Raw genomic sequence first — 24,847 nt, 5'->3', positions numbered from 1 at the left:
GTTGAGTAAGGTACCGGGTGTCCGTCGTGGCCCATCGGTTTGGGTCATAACATAGATGCTCATGACTGGTGACACCCCGATGTCGGGCTTTTCTTTTCCGCACTTTTGTTTTGATTTGAATTCCTTTACGAAGGTTTTTATGTTAAATAGCCTTGAAAGAATATCGGTTTGTTTTGGGAATGAGTCGGCTTGCCTAGTTCCACGATAGGCGCCATCACGACAGGACTAGTTTGGGTCGTGACAATAATAAGACACATGGGGAATCAAGAACATAGGCACCCCTAGTGCTTCTATGATTAGAGACATTTATAAAAGTTGTACGTTTGCTCGTTTCGTTTGTATAATATGGATCATGCCAAAAGGAAAGAAGGGATAGCCTTAACATACCTGAGCTGATTCTCCAGAAAATCCCTCTAACACATGTCAATCACGACAAAACACGTAAGAGCGAGATTGAAGTACGAAAAAATCCGTATGATATTCTTGAGAAAGGTTATACAGGGCTCCCTTAAAATTTTAAGTCATGTTGTTGTTGCATTAGATACTTTCGTATGAATTTTTGTTGAAGCTCTCATCCGTTACTTTTGTTGAAGCTCTCATCCATCTCACTTTAATGAATTAGGAAGGTTTCTTATTATAGTGCTTGTGGGCCCCACTTGATAAAGATTAAGTTTCCAACATCCCTCCAAATAATGCCACCTAGCCAAAGAGTCACCATTAGGTTTTTTATCCATATCTTCACTTGTTGCGACACAGGGGTAGTGTTTCCACCAAATATTTATCCACAAATTTCTAATTAATTTGTTAACTTCCCACTAAAATTAATAATTTATCCATTACCAGCATAATTAGGTAATATCATCATTTACTTAAAATACTAATCACTTTTAACATACTTTATACACCTTACTATCATGGTCATGTGGTATCTTATATGGTACTAGTCCATAAATACGGGGTATTATAGCTTGGACCGTATTTTATCGCAAATTGACAAACTTCAATGAATACTCATTCTTTGATTTGTTTACCCTCTAATTTTCACGGCACTCACTCATCATTTGTTACAAATAACATAAACACTCAAAACCTCAAAAATAATCTCATTTCCGAGCTTACGTCGATTAACTTACGGCGAAACTTTAACGTACGAAATACGGGATGTAACATTATTGATGGTCCTAAACAGAGTGCGATGTTGGAAATTTTCTACCTAGTCAAAAATTAGGAGAATACATCTATTAATTCGGAAGATCTTTCGACAAAAACCCTCATGCTGCCATGGAATGAGGAGGGAACGAGCTACAAAGAAATGTAAAATCTTTAAGTGGGTCAAGAGACATATGTTGAGAATGTGTGAGCAGTCACAAGGTTGTGAACAAGATGTCCTTGAATTATTGTCGATAATTTAGAAGGAAAGAGTCAAAAGTTTTCCACTCCATCTGCAAAACTGTGCTACCATCGGTAATTAAATTTGTTAGAAATCAATGTTAAATTTCAGACAGTGTGAAAGGGAAAGGTGAAGGCAGGAGGGATCCTGATGGTAGAAATAAAGTTAAATTTACTTAGCTAGAATATAAGAGGGGTAAATGACAAAAAGAAGAGAGAAAAGATCAAGCTGACACTTCGGAAATGGGGGTCAGATGTATATTGTCTTCAAAAAACTAATGTAAGGACAATTTGATGGCAGACTTAGGGTAACAGGTGGATTGGATGGGCTGAAATTGAAGCTCAAGTTAACATTGGAGGTACTGTAGTGCTCTGGGTCTATAGAAGATGGGAATGTAAAGAAATAGTAAACGGATGCTACTCTATATCAGTATTTTTGGTAAGAGATATCAGGTTTCAAATTTGTCTTCATTGTGGTGTATGTACGTTGCGATAGAATAGATGGAAAGGAGCTATGGGAAGAGCTTTCAGCAATTAAAGGGCTGGGTGGAAAAAATTGTGTGGTTGGAGGTGATTTCAACATGGTCAGGTTTGCTGAAGAAAGATTTGGAAGCTCAAGGACACTAGAGCTATGAGAGATTTCACAAATATAATTAATGAGTTGACTCTAGTGGATCGCGCAGTCTCCCACTACATGAGGAAAGTTTCACATGGTTTAGAGGCAAGAATAATGGTGAAGCCTCCAGATTGGACAGGTTTTTGGTGTCTAATATTTCCGATGGAACTTTCAGTTTTCTGAAACAAAGAGTGCTTCCAAGGCTTGTTTAGGATCATTATCCCATCTTATTAAAATGTGTTAATTGGTCAAAGAAAAATCTATCTTCAAATTTGAAAATATATGGTTAGAACAAAAAGAGTTTGTTGATATGGTTGAAAAATGGTGGAGTTCATTTGATGGAAAAGGTAGAGTAGATAAATTTCTTACCACGACATTGAAAAGATTGAAGAATGATCTAACAAAGTGGTATTTGAAAGTGTTTGGTAGAATTGATGATAGAAAAACAAGGATCCTAGATAAGCTAGCTGAATTGGATCATGATGAACCAGAAATAGTATTGGCTGATGGAACAAATTCTAACTAAAGATGCACTGCTTAGTGAGCTTGAAGAGGTGGCCAATACAGAGAAAATTTTGTGGAACCAGAATGCTAGGTGTTCTTGGCTACAACAAGGCAAAAGAAATACCAAGTTTTTTTTACAGAGATTTAACGCTCATAAAAGATAACAATATTGATAAGTTGTTGATTGATGGTTCTCTGGTAGGGGATCCTGAAATGATTAAGGATCATTTATTGGAGTTCTATGAAATGTTTTTTACTGGAAAGGAGGTATCGAGGCATGTTTGGTTCGATGAAAATTTAGCGTAAATTACAGAGGAAGAGAAGGATTGGCTACAAAGGCCCTTTGATGAGAAGGAATTAGAATCAGTTATAAAACAATTGCGGGCGACAAGGCCCTTGGTCCAGATGGGTTTAATATGGCTTTTTTTCCTCCAAAAATACTTATATATAGTGAAAGCTGATATTCTCAGAACAATGGGGGGTTTTCCACATTGAAGGTTTGGAAAAAGTTTTAACGCCACTTACATCACACTGATTCCGAAGAGAAAAAGGGTTGTGCAGATCAAAGACTTTAGACCCATTAGTCTCTTAGGAAGTGTTTACAACATTCTTGCTAAAACACTTACTGAGAACGCCATGTTAATAGCCAATGATTCATTGGATTATAATTTGAAGAAAGGCATAACAGGTGTAGAATGTAAATTGGATCAGGAAAAAGCTATGACCATGTTAGCTGGTCTTTTCTCTTAAAAAACTTAGTGTATGGGTTTTAGAGAGAAGTGGATTTTTACACCCCATATATTCGTACGTGAAAGTACGCCATAAATAAATTGATGAAAGCTCGGAAATGAGATTTCACATCCCGTATTTTTGTACGTTAAAGTTTCATCGCAAGTTAATCGACGCAAGCATGGGAATGGAATTATTTTGAGGCTATAAGCATTTATGCTATTTCAAAATAAGTGATAAGTAAATTCGTGAAGGTGCGAGGGTAAGCGAATCGAAGAAATGAGTTTCGTCGAAGTTTGGCATTTTGGGATAAGATACCGTCCGAGCTATAATACCCGGTATTTATGGACTAGTGCCATACAAGGTACCACATGACCATGATAGTGAGGTGTACAAGGTGTGCTAAAAATGAGCAATATTTTAAGTAATTTAAGATAATTTTTAATTATGTAGATAATTGGGTAATTATAGATTTTTAGTGAGAGATTAACTAAGTAATTAAGTTAATTAAGTAATTTGGATATGCTTGACAAGCCAAAAACGTGGCTGCCAAGAACCTTGGTTAAAATATGACTCTTAAGTCATAAAGAAATGTGGCAACTTTAGAGAATTAAGTGTCTTAGTCATCTTATTATGTGGGGTCACCTAAAATATTGGATAACTTTTATAATCTCATAAGAAAGCATTTCAACCAAGCTTCCATACATTAGTAACGTTAATTGTAAGAGCTTCAACCAAGCTTCCTTACATAGTAAGTGTTAAATCATTTTCCAAAATATCCTTGCATAGCAACGTTATTGCTAAGTGCTTAAAGAAAAGTTTTGGCCAAGATTTCCTTTGCATAGCAACGTGATTGCTTCGAGTTTTTCATACGACTTGTTCCGTATTTTGTCGCAATTAACGTGTGTTAGAGGATTGTCAAGAGAATCGATTCATGTATGTTAAGGCTATCCCTTCTTTCTTTTGGTATGGTCCAAATGATACAAATGAAACGAGCAAAATACGCAACTTCCATAAAAGGCTCTATTCATAGAAATACTAGGGGTATCTATATTCTTGATTCCCCATGTGAATTATTATTATATCTTATATTCATGGGTCTTAGAAAAATACGTATTTGATAAAGTTTATTCGACATGCATATTATTTTTATGACATTCCGAGAAATCTTATTAACGTAATTCTTTTGCATTACATGCATTTATATATGTACATTGACCCATGACTAGATGGCGTTATATACGCGTATATTTTATATATATATATGGGATATGGGAAAAGGTTATGGCGTTATATACGCACCACCACCTGATCAGCTGATATTCATTGATGATTTGCCCATAATGGCCGTAATGATATGATGGGATTCCCTTAGAGGCTTGATAATATTATGAATACATATACGTATGCATGGTATGACATTTATACCCATATGCATCACGTTATAAAAATAAAATGATTCTCAGAGCTATGCAGACGTGCATGTCGAGTTTTTTACTCCATGTTTCTCTCATGTCTATTATTTATTGATTTCCATTCCTTACATAGGTACATTATTTGTACTGACGTCCCTTTTGCTTGGGGACACTGCATTTCATGTCTGTAGATCCCGATAGACAGGTCGAGAGTCTTCCAAGTAGGCTATCAGCTCAGCGAAAGATGCTGGGGAGCTCCATTTTGCTCTGGAGTTGCTTATTTGATCAGTATAACTAGGACATGCATTGATTGGTATGGCGGGGTTCAGTCCCGACCTTTATGATACTTATATACTCTTGGAGGCTTGTAGATAGATGTCATGTATACGGATACTTGTATGGCCTTGTTGGCCTATGTTTTGAGTTTATAAATGATCATGTTGGACTTATAGGCCCGTATGTCACATGTGTAAGTTTTTATATCAGGTTGGGTCGTTCTATATGGAGTACTCCCCCATGTTCATTCTGGTTAGCCCATGATGGCCCGTTTGGCCCATTTGCCAATGAAAGTACGATAAGAATGATATGCTATGTTGGTACTCGGTTGAGTAAGGTAACGGGTGCCCGTCGTGGCCCATAGGTTTGGGTCGTGACAAAAGTGGTATCAGAGCAGTTCTGTCCTAGGGAATCTACAAGTCGTGTCTAGTAGAGTCTTGTTTATGGGTGTGTCGTGCACCACACTTATAAGCAGGAGGCTACAGGGCATTTAGGATTGTCACTCTTCCTTCTTACTCTAGATCGTGTGGTAGAGCTCAGTTGTAAGAATTCAATTTCCTAAACTCTATCTTATTCATAATACGACGATACCTACATCCAGAAAGACAGTTGGTAAGAGGTTGCATGTGGCTGTGGAAGAGTTGAGCCAGAGGAACTCGATTTTTCATGATGCTTAAGATAAGTAAATGTAAGGTCTCCAGCAGATCATGTGTGTACTAAGATGTGTGAACTTCTGGAAAAAGGAGCCTTAAGGCAGGAATATCTACCCACCCATATGGTGAAAAGCAATAAGAGATTCAGAAGGTAGATACAAGTTTCAACAAGTAAAAGAAGCAAGGTGAAGAAGGGTACGGGGCACCCAGTTAAAGAAGATTATCGGTATTTACAATTCAGGTAGAGAAATATAAGCATTTTGAGTTACCTTCAATAGTAACAGAGGTATGTACAATTGGTCACACTCATCTCAGTTATGCCCTATGGGAGATGATAGATATAGTTTAAGAGAAGGATGGGATATCGGGATCAAGTTGGGGTTAGAGTAACCCAAAATGGTGCATGGACTGTTAGCATTTGTTAATACTTCCGAAGGATAGCGCAAATATAGTAACAGATCTCCTTGTGAGACACCCAGATGGTGCACTCTAAAATAGTACAGGTAGATATGAGTACTACAAAGATAGGCACTGGAAGCCTTGAAGGGATAAATATTACCTTAGTATGGCTCATGTCCCTAGTAGAGAAAGAATGTTAGGCAACCCGAAGAGCCAGTAGATGGAGCAAGGGGAGCTAAAAGCAAAAGAATGTCTTGTTCGCATTTTCAGAATAAAGTGATAGACATAAATGTTACCGGAAAATAAGAAGAGAGTTAATGAAGCATTATGAGTAAGATGTGATACATGGATGACAACGGTAGATCAAAAAGAGTCAAGTGAAGGAAAAGACGAGAGATGACAGGCCTTGAGACAACAAAAGAGTATAGGCCATAAAGTCATATCCTCATTTTGAGAAATAATTTCGTGACTCTAACGTGATTACCAGAAGGAAAAGTTAGACCCCAGAGTAATAGAAATTAGTATGGATTGGTGAACAAGATAAACTAAACATGAATTAGGGACTGAATGATTTGATAATGGTCGACATCATGAGAATTCCAGACTTCGTTCTGGCGATAAAAGAATGGACGACAGAAGAATAACCCTTAAAGGTCATTAAGGAAGACGCTTCCCTAAAGCAAGCAATGTGAGCAAAGTTAAGCTTAAGGGACTGTTTGTGCCAGTTACACTAAGTATCACCCTCGCGAGTAAGGAATTTCGTTATCCTTGGTATAGAAGGATTACCGCGAGGCGAGTAAGGATCATCGATGATGTGGAAAGATGCCAAAGATGAAGAGGTAAAAACATCTATATGTAGATCATTGTAGCACTAAATCTTAGTACTCCCCAAAAAGGGGGAATATGGAGTGATGTGGCATTAAATCAGAATTAAGTGATTCTAGTAACTATGGAATGGTAAAGGAATGAGATTGTACTTATCCAAATCCTACAGATATGCTATGATTCTATCACATTATGCAAACACGACGTAAGGAGAGAAAGTAAGGGTTCCTTCCCGAGATGTTATTAATAGAGAAGGATCATGTGCGAGATGTAAGTTAAGACAAAGGAAATAACCCAAGAAAGATTACGCGAAATATTGATATGAGAATGGGCCAATGAGTAGTTAGTAGTTGATCGAGGAAGAGCCTAGTTATGGCTAGACAAAAGGATATAGATAAATCAACAGATTGTGTAAGATGAACATAGTGAACCCCAACATGGGGAATTCAGTCTCACAGATACGACATCGTGATCCTTAAGAAATATTCAGATAAGAGTTGGGGTAGTTAAAGGTTCCGTATGAATGTTATGGAAATAAAATATAGTCTCACTGGGAAGACAGTCAAAGTATCAGTTCAGAACAACCCTACAGGCATAAGGGCGTAGAAATAAGTAACTACGGATAATTATAGGTAAGGAAGGACATCAAAAGGTCCGTCGAGTATACAATGTAATAAGCCTACAGATTTGCAAGTGTCAGAGGGTCCTCCCTAAGTACTACAATGAAAGACTAGCTGAGGGAATAAGCAAGAAGGCTTCAACCTAAGCACAGTAACCTAAAGAGGAAATGGTCTTGTGAAAACAGTCTCACTTCAAAATTGTATGTACTCCAAAAGAAAGTGGCACCTACCGTGGCTAATAAACAGAGAGAAAAATTTAATGTAATACTCGAGATCATATGAGTTGCACGTGGGAACTAAGATAAGCTAAGTATGTACGCAACAAGGGGAAGAAAGACCAGGAAAGTAATTTCTTACGTTTAAAGAAAGCTGAGATGGAAAGAAAGGAATTATTCGATCAATGATCCAGAGTTAGTTATGTTTTGAACGCACTTAAAATTTCGGAGTATTATCCATACAGCATATATATTGACATTCATACAGCCATAGAAGACTCCAGTATAAGTTCAAGGAAAGAATTGAGTCTAGGTCATAAATAAAGGATTGAATTATTAGAAGATTGTATCCTTGATATTCCAAAGCGTCCATGAAAGGCTAAAGTAATAGCTTTAGAAGTCGCAGATTAGAAGAAAGCTTAAGCCTACATGAAGGCTGATTAGAAGAAAGAGCAAACTAAAGAGTTACATCAACTAAGTAAATCAGGAGTCCGATTATTGGACCCAAAAAATTTAGACATCGTGATAGAGAAAATTGCAGAATTACTCTTAATATCAGAAGTACAAGAGAGATAGTACAACAACCATATTTTATGACGGCTCTACGATAAAGCCAGTTAGAAGAATAGCCGCCTCGTAAGAAGTCATTATGAAGATCCCATTGGAATATGTATGCACCAGAGGTGCAAGTATTATAATAGAGCTTCAAGTTGTGGATGTGAATCATACCTATGTGGAAGGGGGTCATGAGAGAGATAGAAGATGTGATGTGAGATTTTAAGGTAAGTAAGGTAAAGGTGAACAACGTACGAGATACTCAGGTGCAGAAGGTTGTGAATAATCTATACTTTAGATAGAGGGCTAAAAGCGCTGGGATTTAATATCCAGGAATGATAATGGCATCGTTAGTGGCATATCTTCCAGCCTATGGCTCCTACGTATCGAGAGGTCTAGTTAAGAGAGTAAAGAAGATTTAGAGACGATGTGATGTCTCGCTTGATGTTCCAGAATGACATAACAAAAACTATGGTGCAAGCAAGTTGAAGGAAGATTGCGAGCAGTACAAATAGATACGTATAGGTCGCAAGCTAAAGTATAGTATAGTGACAAGGATTTATGACAGGAATAAGGATAAGAAAGGGCCAGTGAGAAGGTGACGAGAATGGATAAGTCCTCAGGATTAAGCCCATGAAAACAAGAGGGTTGATGATTTCTCTCAGTTATAGAAAGCTCAGTATAGCCTGACTGAACTCAAAGAAGTCTAAGACTAATGGCATTTAAAAGAGATGGAATGCCGCCCTGATAGTACAATGAGGGTGTAATTGTAATAGATAAAGAATGACGATTGGGCCTTCGATTGAGTAATGATTTGATGAATTGTACAGGATTAAAATACCACGTAAGGAGAATCATATTGGGATGCTATGAAATACAATTATGGAAGTATAGTATCGTATCGCCCCCAGGTGGATCAGGAAAATCACTTCAAATGTTCTATGACGCAACGTGAACCCTAGTGATTATGTAAGAGGTTTCAAGTTATCAGTGGTAGATTGTAGATCAATATTAAGGTGAATCAATAATGGATGGAAAAAAGTCACAAAGCATGAGATGAGATTAGGCCATCATTCTTAATATGAACAATAATGAGGACGTATTAAAGGACTTAGATTTATACATATGGGATAAGCAACAAAAGTAACCTGGGGTTCGGTAGCACACCTCAGTAACGATAAATCGAAGTAAGAGTTATGGTACCGTATGACCTACCTAGATACAGTAAAAATCATGCAGATGGATAGCCGGGTCTATGATATAAGATAAAGCAATATTCATAAGTTCGACAAAATACCGAGCAAAGAACTTTAGTACACCTATAGATGCCCAGAGGGACATCTTGTCAAGTTCTGTATATGTCAAGGCCTAGAGATTGGCTAAAAGCTGAAGAGAAGAGTCGCATAGGCGCATATACAAGGAAAACATCGTACAGGCTGCATGACAGAAGGTAGCGACAGATTCCGACCACAAGTCATGGTGTGAGAAAGAGGCCTAAAAGGGGGGGATGCCCCGGCCTTTGGAATTATTCACAGAACAGTTTCCTAGATGGTAAGGAGAGTACTAAAGTATTCGGAAGGCATAAGTCGTGAAAATGATAAGTGCATCAGTCAACATTCGAGGACGAATGTTTCAAAGGGGGGATTGATGTTACACCCCATATTTTCGTACGTGAAAGTACGCCATAAATGCATTGATGAAATCTCGAAAATGAGATGTTACATCCCACATTTTCGTACATTAAAGTTTCGTCGCAAGTTAATCAAAGCAAGCACGGGAATGGGATTTATTTGAGGTTATAAGCATTTATGCTATTTCAAAATAAGTGATAAGTAAATTCGTAAAGGTAAGAGGGTAAGCGAATCAAAGAAATGAGTTTCGTTGAAGTTTGGCATTTTGGGATAAGATACAGTCCGAGCTATACTACCCGGTATTTATGGACCAGTGTCATACAAGGCACAACATGACCATGATAGCGAGGTGTACAAGGTGTGCTAAAAATGAGCAATATTGTAAGTAATTTGAGATAATTCTTAATTATATGGATAATTAGGTAATTATGAATTTTTAGTGAGAGATTAACTAAGTGATTAAGTTAATTAAGTAATTTGGATATGCTTGACAAGCCAAAAATGTGGCTGCCAAGAACCTTGGTTAAAATATGACTCTTAAGTCATAAAGAAATGTGGCAACTTTAGAGAATTAAGTGTCTTAGTCATCTTATTATGATCACATAAAAAGTTGGATAACTTTTATAATCTCATAAGAAAGCATTTCAACCAAGCTTCCATACATTAGTAACGTTAATTGTAAGAGCTTCAGCCAAGCTTCCGTACATAGTAAGTGTTAAATCATTTCCCAAAATATCCTTGCATAGCAACGTTATTGCTAAGTGCTTAAGGAAAAGTTTCGGCCAAGATTTCCTTTGCATAGCAACGTGATTGCTTCGAGTTTTTCATACGACTTGTTCCGTATTTTGTCACAATTAACATGTGTTAGAGGATTGTCAAGAGAATCGATTCATGTATGTTAAGGCTATCCCTTCTTTCTTTTGGCATGATCCAAATGATACAAATGAAACGAGCAAAATACAAAACTTTCATAAATGACTCTATTCATAGAAATACTAGGGGTATCTATATTCTTGATTCCCCATGTGAATTATTATTATATCTTTTGTTCATGAGTCTCAGAAAAATACGTATTTGATAAAGTTTATCCCACATGCATATTATTTTTATGACATTCCGAGAAATCTTATTAACGTAATTCTTTTGCATTTCATGCATTTATACATGTACGTTGACCCATGACCAGATGGCGTTATATACGCGTATATTATATGTATATGGGATATGGAAAAAAGTTATGGCGTTATATACGCACTACCACCCAATCAGCTGGTATACATTGATTATTTGCCCACAGTGGCCGAAATGATATGATGGGATGCCCTCGGAGGCTTGATGATGTTATGAACACATATACCTATGCATGGTATGATATTTATATGCATATGCATGACATTATAAAAATAAAATGACTCACAGAGCTATGCAGACGTACATGTCGAGTCTTTTACTCCATGTTTCTCTCATGTCTATTATTTACTGATTTTCATTCCTTACATACTCTGTACATTATTTGTACTGACATCCATTTTGCTTGGGGACGCTGAGTTTCATGCCCACAGGTCCTGATAGATAGGTCGAGAGTCCTCCAAGTAGGCTATCAGCTCAGCGGAAGATGTTGGTGCGCTCCATTTGCTCCGAAGTTGCTTATTTGGTCAATATAACTAGGACATATATTGATTGGTATGGCGGGACTCAGTCCCGACCTTTATGATACTTATGTACTCTTAGAGGTTTGTAACCAGATGTCATGTATACGGATACTTGTATGGCCTTGTCGGCCTATTTTTGAGTTTACAAATGATCATGTTGGCCTTATAGGCCCGTATGTCACATGTGTAAGTTTTTATATCAGGTTGGGTCGTCCTATATGGAGTACTCCCCCATGTTCATTTTGGTTAGCCCATGATGGCCCGTTTGGCCCATTTGCCAATGAAAGTACGATAAAAATGATATGCTATGTTGGTACTCGGTTAAGTAAGGTATCGGGTGCCTGTCGTGGCCCATAGGTTTGGGTCGTGACATGGATACCATGGACTAAGTTTTGTATATCCACTTTTAAATTGTCCATAGTAGTGAATGGTTCACCAGAAGGTTTTTTTCAGTCCTCAGAGAAGAATTAGACCGAAAGATCTTCTCTCTCCCTTCCTATTCCTATTAGACTATTAGTAATAGTAAAAGAAGCTTTTAGCCATGTGTTAAGAAGGGCAGAGGAGCTAAGATGGATTGTAGGGTATGAAAGTAAAACAGAGAAGGTAATGAGGTTGTAATTTCACATCTGTTGTATGTTGACGATACACTAGTGTTTTGTGAAGCAAAATAAGAGCAACTACCGTATTTAAAGGTAATCCTTTTAGCTTTTGAAGTTGTCGTACGTCTTCATGTTAATCTTTCCAAAAATAGTATATTCTCAGTCAACATACACTATGTGGTACAAGATATGACCCTGATGTTGAGGCTGCAACATTGAAAAGTTCCCTACTATATATCTTGGGCTACCTCTGGGAGCAAAACATAAAGACTGATGGATTTGACAAAGTGTTGTGGAGAGGGTCGAGAAGAAGTTATCTCCGTGAAAAAAGCAGTATTTCTCTCTGGGAGGAAGGCTTACTTTTGTTTGAACTATACTTGATGGTATGCCAGCACATTTTATGTCACTGATTCGAATCCCAGCCAGCGTTGAGAAGATATTGAGTAAGTTAAGAAGTGATCTTCTATGGGAAGGCAATTTTGAAAAGAAATGGATGCACTTAGTGAAGTGGTCCATTGTGACTAAGGATATGAGAGATGGAGGTATGGGAGTCAAAAAGACAAAAACATAAAAATCTATATATATATATTTGAGAGACTTAAGTCCGATTACGTGGCATGCCTCAATGCACGGAGATTACCTTTTTCTTTTCTCTCAATTTTTTTATGCTTCCTCCTATTTTTTTCCTTTTATATCTGAAAAAGTAAATGGTTAAATTATTTGGGAAACTCAAACGTTTCCTCTTATAATGGTTTCCAACCGTTTCTAACAAACCCTTTATTCTGCTGCCTCTCTTTTCCATGGAAAAAAGTTGTTACTCTTTCCTTTCTTTGCAATTTGGACAACCCTAGCCAATGTCAAAATTGCACCACATGTGGTGATCTGAATTGAAATCCAATAGTTGCCATTCAAGTTGGTAACTTAAGCGACAAAAAAGGTTGGTAAATATTTTTGCTTTTTAAAAAAAATATCAAAAACTGAAAGTGTATTTTTCAGATTGTTCTTCATTTTTTTCTCTCTTGATTTTTTTTAATTGGAAAAATAATTTTTGATTGTGATTTCAGTAGATGTTGTCACAACAATTTCAAGCTTTTCGTCACTTGGCCTCACTTTTTTGGTGCTTCAATCACAAAGGAGAAGAGAAGTATTTTTTTTTTCCAGTAAAAGATCAACTACTATTATCATTACTTGGTAATGTTTTCCTTCTCCCCTTTCTCTTCTAAGTTAATTTTTGCACCAAGATCTATTTTTACTTAATTACTGTGTCTACTGCCCGGATTTGCTTCACTTAGACACTAACATAAACTTGCGAGTAATAGTTTTAATGATACATATTTTATCGTTCCCACCCGATGTTTACATCAACTCATAGAACATCTAATATATTTCTTTATATAATCTGTTAGCACTTACTTATATTCGATCAATATGAATTTTTAGATGGAAAGTAGACAAATGCATATTAATTTTGCGGATTCTTTTGCCGATCTTATTTTATTTGATTTTTGTGATAAATGACAAATGATGTTGATTTTGTGACAGACAAATAGTGTTGATTTATGACAAAGTTTAACATCGGAAGCACAAGGTAGACTGGTGGTAGTGATGGTGGCTCTACCCCTACTTCTTCTATTGAGGTTTATCCTTAGGGTAATTCCATAAAAAATAATATTTCTGTATTTTTTTACTTTTCTTGAATTTATTGGTTTATACTTTTTGGTTGGATTGTATAAGGATCATGTTTTATTTAGGATACCCATTAGAAATAAGCCTTCTAGAGTGTTTTACCTTTTTGAGCAGCTTAATTTTGATAATAATGATTGAGAAGCCCGAAACTTTTGCTGTAAATTTGATAATCTCTTTCTTACGGTTGATATGTCGTTTGTATATACAAATTTTGGACCCAAATGAAGATACATTATGTGCTACTCAAATGAAAATACATTCTCCGCTTATTTATCATCATTTAAAGTCTTTCAAGGATCTATTTATCTTTCTTCTTAAATATTTTGCCTTTGTTCTATTTTCTAGATATATTGATTTATTATTTAAAAGAAAAAAACTAATTTGATATATCTCTTCTAAATACGCGTCCAATTTAAATAAGTAACCTCTACCTGTGATTCTTCCTGCATTTAAACTTATTATTTCATAACTTAATTACTTTCATATTCATCCGTTTAGATTGCTCATTATTTGATTCGCTTCTAATGTGTGTTCCTTTGTTGTTCAAGTCTACTGCTTGACTTTTGAGGTTTTTGTTCTCATATTCGCATTTCAAAAGATTTATTTTTTGGATTGACATTGCTTCATTCATTGATATGGATTTAGAAGTTTCACTTTTTTATCACTTTTCAACATGATCAAAGGGCCATGTGCCCATGAGAGTCTCGTAAGGTTTGATTGATACAACCTTTTGTTTTTCTTATTGGTTGGTATGTATATATTTTACTGCTTCCTGTATTTCTTTGTTAGTTTACACCAGTCAATCATTACAAATTTGAGAATGGATATTTCTTAAGATCTCTACACAGAGTTTCTTGCTCTTTAGTTATCCTAATTATGAGTTTATGTTTTGATGTTAAACAATATTCTAGATTCCATCTTTGGTATGACTTTGCGTTTATCGGATTTTCTTTTTGGTTGTTTATTTTTTGTATTTATAGTTTAAGTTGCATAATTGTGTAGGGATGTGTGTTTTATGAATGTTAGAATTGGATACATTCATCATTATGCTATTCAAATTTGGTACAAATTTTTTGCACTTCAATTGGTGTTTTATCTCATGTGTCTCTGTATTAAATTTCTTCTTTTTCACTTTTTATATCAGGTTTTGAGAGAGTATGAGTCGCTAGGGGTACTCCGGTGAAATTCTTTACTCTTTGTCATTTTCCATTCCATTTGGATTTCACAGTGTTCGTCTTCAAATTGATATTCGATTTTGGCAAGGTATGAGTTTAAGCATATGGATTTGGGTGAAACTTTTTTATCTTCTTCTTCTTCTTCCTCCTCCTCCTCCTTACCATTTGGATGTCACAATATTTTTTTGAGAGTGATTTGTAAGAGACAAAGATTGAAAAAAGAAAAACTAAGATAATTATGTTACGTTGTATGATTGTTGAAAAGATAAAAAGCACAATCAATACGAATTATCACTCGCTTCACCTTTCCTTCTTAAGGTAATAATCCAAATAGTGACTAAATACAAAAAAATTGAATGAAGAAAGAAAAAAAGAAAGAAAGATATGAAGTGGCGGGGAGGGGAGAGGGGGTAGGTGCAAAAGGATCCAAACAGGATTTCAAAGACAATAGATTGGATACTTAAAGTGGAAAAATACGTAGGTTTCTTATGATGTTCAGCAGTAGTACATAAGCCTTGATAGAAACGTAGCAAAACATATTTTTTCAGTCTATTTCTCAAAATATTTTACTATCATCAAATAACCAATAATTTATTTATTATCTCTTTTGGATTTGCATTGTATATGATTTTATTCTCATCTCTGTGTGTGTTTCCACACTTGGTGTTTCGAGCTTATTTTGGCAGTAGCGGGGACGGTGTTGATATCTCTATTTTTAGCCTATCAATTTAATAGCATGTAAGCTTTCTTTCTAATCATAGATCTCATGGGTTGCATGTTAGTTTCCTCGAACATACTTTTAGGCCTCTGTCGTTTATATAGATCTCTGCTCTATTCGCAGCGAGTGAGAAAAATTATTAGTAGCTCCATTTCATGTTTAAGGTCTAGAAGTTCAAATGATCATTTGATTGATGCTCCGTCTAATGGGTTAGAGTTTAGACTTATATTGCTTCCATGTTAAAAATGAGAGATGAATCCAAAGGTTTAAAGGATTTCAAGGGATCAAAAAGCTCGAGTACCTTATAGCTTCATGATTCCTTGATCTTTTTTTTTGTTCGATATTGTACAATACTTGATAATTAATATTATTCAAGTACAAAAGGTAAACCTTTAATATTCTGACAAGGTTTTCCCTAAATTAGATGTGCTGATCGAGAACTCTTCCTGTTACTTTCTCCATGTCTTATTAATCTTGAAGTTGAATGTTCTGCACTCAGTATTAAAGTATAGAGGATCTCTTGATTTTTTGCTTGATATTTCGTAACATAGAGCATATTTATAGTGCAGTCTTACTTGGATGATGTTACTGCAACTTATTAACAAAATAAGTACTTTATTTATGCAGGGTTACAACTGAACATTCAAATAATTACCCTCAAAGCAATAACAAACTGTGAGACACTCGAGAAATGGGAAATAGTCATGTAGTAAATATTACAAAGACCATAAACAACTTACAAAAAGTCTGACAAGAAACAATGAAGTCTTGTAACTTTTATTGAAAGAAAATGCATATATTACCATTGAAACAAACTCAAATTATCAAGTTAGTACTAAAGTGAGGAAGATGTTGCGAGAAAAGCTTATAATCATCACATAATCCAAGCAAATATGTATCATTATTTTTTTGATCAGTGATTGTATATTATTCTTGAGTTAACACGCCCAGAAAGAATATGCAGTTTTCATGATTTCTATATACATTAAACATTGAACTCATATAGTAAAAGGTGAATTTTGTTGCTCTTATATTCATTTCAAATGCATTACCTCCAATTGTCACTTTTATTACAAAGATGTTGAGAGATCAAAGCGTTTAGTAGACCTTCTAAAGCACTAAAATATCTTTTATGCTACACTTGATTCTTCAGTGTGTACTTCCTCAGATGATATGTTAGTGACTTATTTAATTCTCAAAGTCACAATTTTAATTGTAGTTTCAAGTGAATGTTCAACTGGTTTAACAATAGTTGTCTTTATCATTCTGTTGAAAAATTTATATCTTCAATCTCCACTGTTAAAGCTAAATGATATATTTCAAAATTTAAAAAGGTATTTTACGATCGCGCGAAGCGCGGACAAATTATCTAGTTCATAATAAAAGCATGTTGATCAAGTGCTTATGGAGATGTAATGATAGTAGAAATGAACTTTAGAAGGTCGTTAATGTGAAATATGGGATTGGTGCTCCAAAACAGTTACCTCTCCTCATGGTCTTACTATGTGGAAGTCAATTAGAAATTTGTGGGAGGAATTCAACATGCATAGCAGATAGAAGGTTTGCAATTGGAGGAAGATCAGATTCTTGACAGATTTCTGGATGGAAGGAGGCAGTTTGAAGGAGATGTTTCCAGATTTATATGATATTGCGACAGACATGAATTGCTTGATTGAAGAGTGTTATTCTGGAGATAGCTGCCAACTACATTTTAGAAGGAACTTTAACGTTTGGGAAATTGGCAAGGTCAATCTTCTTTTACAAAAACTGGGAGCAGAAAATTTGATGGAGGACTGACAAAATGCCATTGCGTGGACAGGCAGCAAGTAATAATGGTATTTGTTTTGTTAAATCTTGTTATGAAAGGCTGCTCGAAGAGGATAATACTAAAAGTATTGAATTGCCACAGAAGTTGATTGGAAAAGTGAGGGTCCCTACAAAAGTTGCATGTTTTGGATGGATTGCTACTCACAGTGTGTGTTTAACTAAATACAACTTGCCAACACGAGAGTAATGTTATGTAATAGATGTTTTTATGTGAAAGTGCGCTGGAATCTGCAAATCATCTAGCTGCTTTGTAGTCAGACTTGGCAAATTTGGAGCATGTTCCTGAACATTTTTGGAGTACAATGGGTTGTACCAGGTACTTGGAAGCAAGTTCTCATCAGTTAGCAGGGGCAGAAAATGGATAAGAAGAAGCAGAAGATCTGTCTTTCTATTCCTCCCTGTATAATCTGAACTATTTGGTTAGAGAGAAATCATAGGTGTTTTGATGGAAAGAGAAAACATATTGCTTTTGTAAAAGATAGATGTTTAGTACTTGTATTTTTGGAACTGGGGGGATACAATGAAGGAACTAGGGAACCTTTTGTATTTAATTGACTCCTTAAGAGCTGAATAGGAGTTGATTATCTCCCCTATTCTACATATTTTGTACCTCCTGGGTACTTATATATAAAAAAAAGTTATATTAGTTTAATGTGTCGAAACAAGGGTTTCAACTCCAATTACAGTTGCAATAGGATAGAAAAAAACGTTAACAAGAAAGTCATTAGGTGATGTTGTCATTTAATCTTCGCAGGTTCCACGTTTCATTATCTCTATCGCGGTGCACAGCTCTTTACAAACAACTGTTCGACGCCCTGCACCTTACATAATGAGAGGGATATTAGTAAGAAACTTCTAATTTATTCCAAACCGCATCAATCATGATGAACAAGCCCCTAGAGGGTTTGACTTATCTGACTTGTTTAATAGGACTTGAATACTAAAACACTTGTTGGAGATCTTCCTTTATAACTAATAACATTGACTTCAACAGGAAATATATCTTAAAGCTCCATTTTTTTCCCTCTTGGGCTAACAATTTAATCAAAATAACTGTGTTTTTGTAATTTATATGATCAAAATTTATATTAAATCCTGTAGTAAAACCAGCAAAATGCATTGAAAACTTGCAAAATTGTAAGCTAGAAGTGTTATGAATTTATTGATATAAAATGAACCTATCATGGCACTCGATCTAGTACTTCTTAGTCTTTATGTGAATTAATGCAAAATCAGTATCACGTGAAATTCTCAAGCATCCAATTACCTCTGAAATATCATCCAGGATATTTTATATCTAAGAAGCTCCTTCATACTTTAACCACCTCTTCCCCCCCCCCCCCCCCCCCAAAAAAAAAAAACAAAAAAAGAAGGGTTCCATTAAGAGCATCCACTTTGTCTGTACTAGTATTAAGGACAGTACGAAGGGGCTTGATTTCAGTAAAGATTATGCTGACTCATTTAATTATAACAGAATTTAGGAAGGTCAGGAGATGACAAGATCTGGCTTCATATTGGGTAGAATTTGGTTAAAGGAGATGATAAGATCTTGACTAGAGGAGAAAACTATTACAAAAACAAATATTGAGCTTCATGCCGAGAAAAGGGTACATAAGACATTGTCAAAAGATTAGAAGGGACATGGTCATTCAAGTTGAGAATTTTATGTTATCATCTGATATTGATGGAAAAGTAACAATCTGTTCTTGGTAAACCACAGTTCATTCTTCGCTGGTTTTTGATTTTGCAGTATAACTCTATCATTGCTTTATTAGAGTCTAAGATGAGATTGTGGGCTTTTTATTGTCAGAAACACTTTTTTTTGGCTGTTTGTGCAAGTACTATTGGAATACAAGAACGTGTGGAACATTCATTCCATGCACGTAGTCAAATCAGAATACAAACTTAGTGTTATAGTAAAAGGAAAGGAAATTTTTTTTGGAAGGAACGGAAATGAGCGCCTGACATATATCCGTTACTATACATAAAGTTCCCATTCTCAATAAGTTGTTGCGGCGTACAACCTAATTTACATATATAATAATATTATTGCGGCGTGCAACCGGATTCACATATATAATAATACTGTTGCGGCGTGCAACCCGATCCACATATATAATAATAACAACCAAACACAGGGAATCTCACAACATAACATAAAAGGAAACTAAAATACATAATTCTCTAAGGCAATCCGTTGTAACATAGTAGAGTGAAACAAAAACAAGTAAAGGCAATAAGGCAAGTAAAAGCTTGAAATAATAAAAATATCTATCTAATACATGTAAGAGCATATAACAAGGAAATGCTGACAGTAATTAAAAGCATGGATAAATTGAAGCATGTAACAATTAAAGGTATATAACACGTGAAGGCATATATATAACAAGTAAAGACATGTATCAAGTAAAAGCACATAACAAGTAAGAACATGGATTAAATAAAGACATGATATAATTAAAGACATGCAATTAAGTAGTACACCCTGCATGCTTGAATACATGACAATACATATACACTCGTATACACTGTCCCCACACATAAATCATGCAGCAAATAGACCAATGAGGTCCTAATTCCCTCAAATCAAGGTTAACCATGACACTTACTTCTTTCCGAAACAAGATCAACAATCCAACATGACTTTCCTTTTGGAACAAGCCTCCAGACCACACGAATCTAGTCTATTATGGTTCAAATAAATCAAAACAAGCTTTAGAAACTACCCTCGCATAAAAAAAGTTTGATCTTTAGCATAATTGAAAAGGTCAACATTGGGCCACGTGGTAGAAATCCGAAATTAAAATCAAATCCGGATTGCCCATTACCCCCGAGCCCAAATATGTGATTTGTTTCAAAATTTTACCTCAATTTGAGGTCTAAATCTCAATTTGTTTTCAAAATTCCTAGTTTCTACCTAAAACATCCAATTTCTACTCTAAAAATCATAAATTTGATATTCATGAAAAAGTACTAGAAATTGAATGCAAACAAGTTAAAGTTACCAATCTATGAAGGTGCGAAGAAATTACTCTCCAAAAATTGCCTCTATGGAGTCTAGATTTGAAAAATGGTCTAAGTACCATGAAGGTTAGAGGGTAAACAAATCAAAGAAGATGAGTTTTGTTGAAGGTTGTCAATTTGGGATAAAATACAGTCCAAGCTATAATATCCCGTATTTATGGACTAGTGCCATACAAGGTACCACATGACCATAATAGTAAGGTATATAAAGTGTGTTAAAAGTGATTAGTATTTTAAGTAAATTATGTTCTAGAATTAATTATGTAGATAATTGGGTAATTATTAATTTTTAGTGGGAGATTAATTAAGTAATTGGAAGCTTTGGATAAGCTTAATACGCCTCCCAACGTGGCAGTCTTACTCAAAGCCCAATTAATGACTCTTAATTCATGTAACTTGCTGGCACATTTAGAGAATTTTGTGGCTAAGTCATCACATAAGTGGGGCCCAAACCCACTAAGATAAAAGACCTCTCTAATTCACCTAAGGGAGATGCTTATCTCTACAATGTAAAGAGTGAGATCTTCTCTTCAACAAAGTAACGGATGTAGAATTAAGGATGAGATCTTCAACAAAGTAATAGATGTAGCTTCAAAAAGAGTTCTTATGAACCCTTATAGTGTAATAGCAACGTGACTTACAATTCTAAAGGAGCCCGGTATAATATTTCTCAAGAATATCATACGAATTTTTCCTACTTCGATCTCGCCGTTACATGTTTTGTCGTGATTGACGTGTGTTAGAGGGATTGTGAAGAGAATCGGCCCAGGTATGTTAAGGCTATTCCTTCATTCTTTTTGGCATGATTCATACGATACAAACAAAACAAGCAAACACAGCTTTCATAAATGACTCTATTCATAGAAGTACTAGGGGTGCCTATGTTCTTGATTACCCATGTGAATTATTATTCTTATATCTTCTGTTCATGGGTCTCAGAAAAATATGTAGTTGATAAAGTTTATCCGAAAGGCATATTGATCTTATGATATTCCGAGAAATTTTATTAACGTACTTCATATGCATTTCATTCATTTATACATGAACATTGACCCATGACCCGATGGCATTATATACGCGTATATTATATGTATATGGGATATGAAAAAAGGTTACGACGTTATATACGTACCACCACCTGATCAGTTGGTATACGTTGATGATTTCGCCCCCAAAGGCCTAGATGATATGACGGGATGCCTTCAGAGGCTTGATGATGTTATGTACACATATACCTATGCATGATACGACATTTATACACACATGCATGAACTTATAAATATTTCAGGATTCACAAAGTTATTTAGACTTACAGGTGGATTCCTTTACTCCATGTTTCTTTTATGTCTTTTATGTACTGATTTTCGTGCCTTACATACTCGGTACATTATTCGTACTGACGTCCCTTTTGCCTGGGGACACTGGGTTTCATGCCCGCACGTGCAGGTAGACAGGATGACGGTCCCCCTTTTTAGGATCTTTGATAAGCAATAGTTGGTGTGCTCCACTTGATCCGGAGTTGTTACTAGTTTTGGTATGCTATTTTTGGTATGTAGATATGGGTACGACAGGGCCCAGTCCCGTCCTTTATAAATTTGTACACTCTATTAGAGTTTTGTAGACAATCATGTATAGTTGGATAGTATGTGACCTTGTCGGCTTCTAGTTTTGGATATATAGTTGTCTATAGCAGCCTTGTCGGCTCGCCATACCGTATTCTGCATATATATGTATATATGTCTTTTGGACATATTTTCCTCACATATGTTATTCACGTGATTCAGCAGTTTAATGACAAATGTTATTCATGATCTACCCTTAATTCATGTTTATATCTTAGACGCATGCTTAGGGGTATTCGACAGGTAGGACTCGGGCACTCGTCATGGCCCATCAGTTTGGGTCGTGACAAAAGTGATCTCAGAGCAGTTCTGTCCTAGGGTTGTCTACAGACCGTGTCTAGTAGAGTCTTGTTTATGAGTGTGTTGTGCACCACATTTGTAAACAGGACGCTATATGACATATAGGATCCTCCTTTCTTATCTTAGATCGTGCGATATAAGGATTCATTTCCCTAAAGATATATTATGTTTTTAGAGATGCCTAAGAAGGCTACAGCTGCCCAGAAGGGCAAGTCCGTGGCTGATAAGACTACTAGTCAAGCGCCATGAGTTACTAGGGCTTGGAGAGAGTCTCATAGTGAGATTCCTTCTCAGACTTAGCCAGAGGAGCTCCTAGGGGCACCAGCTCCAGCGCCTGCCCCTGTACATCTAGCTCATTAGCCAGATGCACCGGGTCAGGAGATGAGAGATGCTATTCAGCTATTGACTCGATTAGTAGCCGCACAATCTCATCGCCAGGAAGTAGGTATTGGTCATGCAGATAGGGCCATCGGTGCAAGGGTTCGTGATTTCATTAATTTGGACCATTCGGTATTCACTGGAGCAGATCCAAACGAAGACCCTCAGGTATTTATTGATAGGATACAAAGGAATTTGAGGGTAATGAAGGCCACTGCAATTGAGTCGGTTGAGCTAGTTTCCTATAGACTTCAGGATATTACAGTTAACTGGTACGAGTCTTGGGAGTTGTCTAGAGGTGAGGATGCCCCTCCAGCGGTATGGCAGGAGTTTACAGAGGCTTTTCTTCGTCATTATTTGCCACTAGAGCTTAGACGGGCCAGAGTTGATAGGTTCTTGACTCTTCTGCAGGGTAACATGAGTGTTCGAGAGTACAGTATTCAGTTTGATTCGTTGGCTAAGTATGCTCCCACTATTGTATCTATGATGGAGGATCGGGTTCACTGATTCGTGGTGGGGTTGGATCCGCATATGCTTAATGACTGCATGTCGGTCTCACTTCAGCCAAGCATGGATATTTCTTGTATTCAGGCATACGCTCAGGGGGTAGAGGAGCGTAAGCAGAAGTAGAGGGCCGATCGTGAGCATGATAGGGGCCAGAGTAAGAGAGCGAGATCTTCTGGTCCTTCTGGTGATTTTTGAAGTGGTCAGAGACAACAATACTCGAGGTATCCAGCCCATCCACCGGCTAGCACACCCCCCGGCTAGCACACCCCCTCAGTTTGCCGATAGGAAATTTGATCGTTCCACATATTCAGGACCTAATTAGAATTCCAGGGCCTCAAGTTCTCAGTATAGGGGTGAGTTAAGTCAGATGAGGCCGCCCTTGCCACGATGTGCTCAGTGTGGTAAGCAGCATGTCGGGCAGTGCCATATGGGGTTGGGTGTTTGTTATACTTGTGGTTATCCAGGCCATGTTATGAGAGATTGTCCGACTAGAGGGGGTGCAAGCATAGTTCAGCCATCGAGATCTGTAGTTTGTTCGTCATCATCAGTACGCCCCCCCAGGCAAGGTTCACAAGCACCAATTGCTCGTGGTAGAGGCAGAGTTGGAGCATCTAGCTCGAGCGGTCCTCAGAACTGCATTAATGCATTAGCAGGTCGACAGGATCAGGAGTCGTCACCTGATATTGTTACAGGTATATTATCAGTCTCCTCATATGATGTATATGCATTGATTGACCCCGGTTCCACCTTATCATGTATTACTCCGTTGGTTGCTAGTAAGTTTGGAATAGAACCTGTGTTGGTTAAACCTTTTGAGGTGTCCACACCTGTTGAGGATCTAGTAATAGCTAGGCGAGTATATAGAGATTGTACAGTAGTAGTTCATAGTCGATCTACCGTAGTAGACCTAATTGAGTTAGATATGGCAGAATTTGATGTTATACTAGGTATGGATTGGTTTGCTTCTTGTTATGCTAACATTGATTGTAGATCAAAAGATGGTTCGATTCCAATTCCCAGGGGAGCCTTTTTGGAATGGAAAGGTCATACGACATCGCCGGGAGGCAGATTTATTTCCTATCTCAAGGCAAGGAAGATGATCAGAAAGGGCTATATTTATCACTTAGTTCGGGTTCAGGATGTGAAAGTAGAGTCACCAACCATTCAATCTATCCCTTTGGTTAATGAGTTTCCTAATGTTTTTCCCAATGAGCTTCCGGGTCATCCGCCAGAGCGAGAAATTGAGTTTGCTATTGACCTATTACCAGATACTCAACCAATATCTATTCCTCGCTAAAAAGAGGCACCCGTAGAGCTGGAAGAGTTGAAGGAACAACTAAAGGACTTGCTTGAAAAAGGCCTTATCAGACCTAGTACACCACCGTGGGGAGCACCTGTGTTATTTGTGAGGAAGAAATATGGTTCCCTGCGGATGTGTATAGATAAGGTGACGATCAAGAATAAGTACCCACTCCCAAGGATTGATAATTTATTTGAACAGTTGCAAGGTGCCAAGTGTTTCTCTAAGATAA

At 36.6% G+C, this 24,847-nt stretch overlaps 1 protein-coding gene and 1 long non-coding RNA gene across 2 annotated transcripts; both read left to right on the top strand.

The window, feature by feature from the left end:
- The first annotated feature begins 12,797 nt into the window (after nt 1–12,797).
- Nucleotides 12,798–16,668, top strand: LOC104095159 (uncharacterized). Its single transcript, XR_011414347.1, has 5 exons — nt 12,798–13,015; nt 13,143–13,269; nt 13,621–13,715; nt 14,909–15,027; nt 16,285–16,668. It is a non-coding gene; the product is annotated as an uncharacterized lncRNA (long non-coding RNA).
- A 6,344-nt stretch (nt 16,669–23,012) lies between these two features.
- On the top strand, nt 23,013–24,612 carry LOC138905876 (uncharacterized). Its single transcript, XM_070194389.1, has 4 exons — nt 23,013–23,285; nt 23,373–23,424; nt 23,780–24,007; nt 24,107–24,612. The coding sequence occupies exons 1-4, from the start codon at nt 23,013–23,015 to the stop codon at nt 24,610–24,612; spliced, it is 1,059 nt and encodes a 352-aa protein (XP_070050490.1).
- The last annotated feature ends 235 nt before the right edge of the window (nt 24,613–24,847 follow it).

Source organism: Nicotiana tomentosiformis, chromosome 2, assembly GCF_000390325.3.
Source record: "Nicotiana tomentosiformis chromosome 2, ASM39032v3, whole genome shotgun sequence".
Classification (NCBI taxonomy): Eukaryota; Viridiplantae; Streptophyta; class Magnoliopsida; order Solanales; family Solanaceae; genus Nicotiana; species Nicotiana tomentosiformis.
Note: the sequence above shows the minus strand (reverse complement) of the source record. Positions and strands in the feature narration are given on the sequence as shown.

What these genes read in the sequence shown, in the direction of transcription:
- LOC138905876 (XM_070194389.1), top strand. Translation starts at nt 23,013, where the DNA reads ATGAAGGCCACTGCAATTGAGTCGGTTGAGCTAGTTTCCTATAGACTT. An exon ending in CGCTCAGGGGGTAGAGGAGC is followed by an intron (nt 23,425 to 23,779) that starts GTAAGCAGAAGT and finishes GTGGTTATCCAG; the next exon opens with GCCATGTTATGAGAGATTGT. An exon ending in GTCACCTGATATTGTTACAG is followed by an intron (nt 24,008 to 24,106) that starts GTATATTATCAG and finishes AGTTTGGAATAG; the next exon opens with AACCTGTGTTGGTTAAACCT.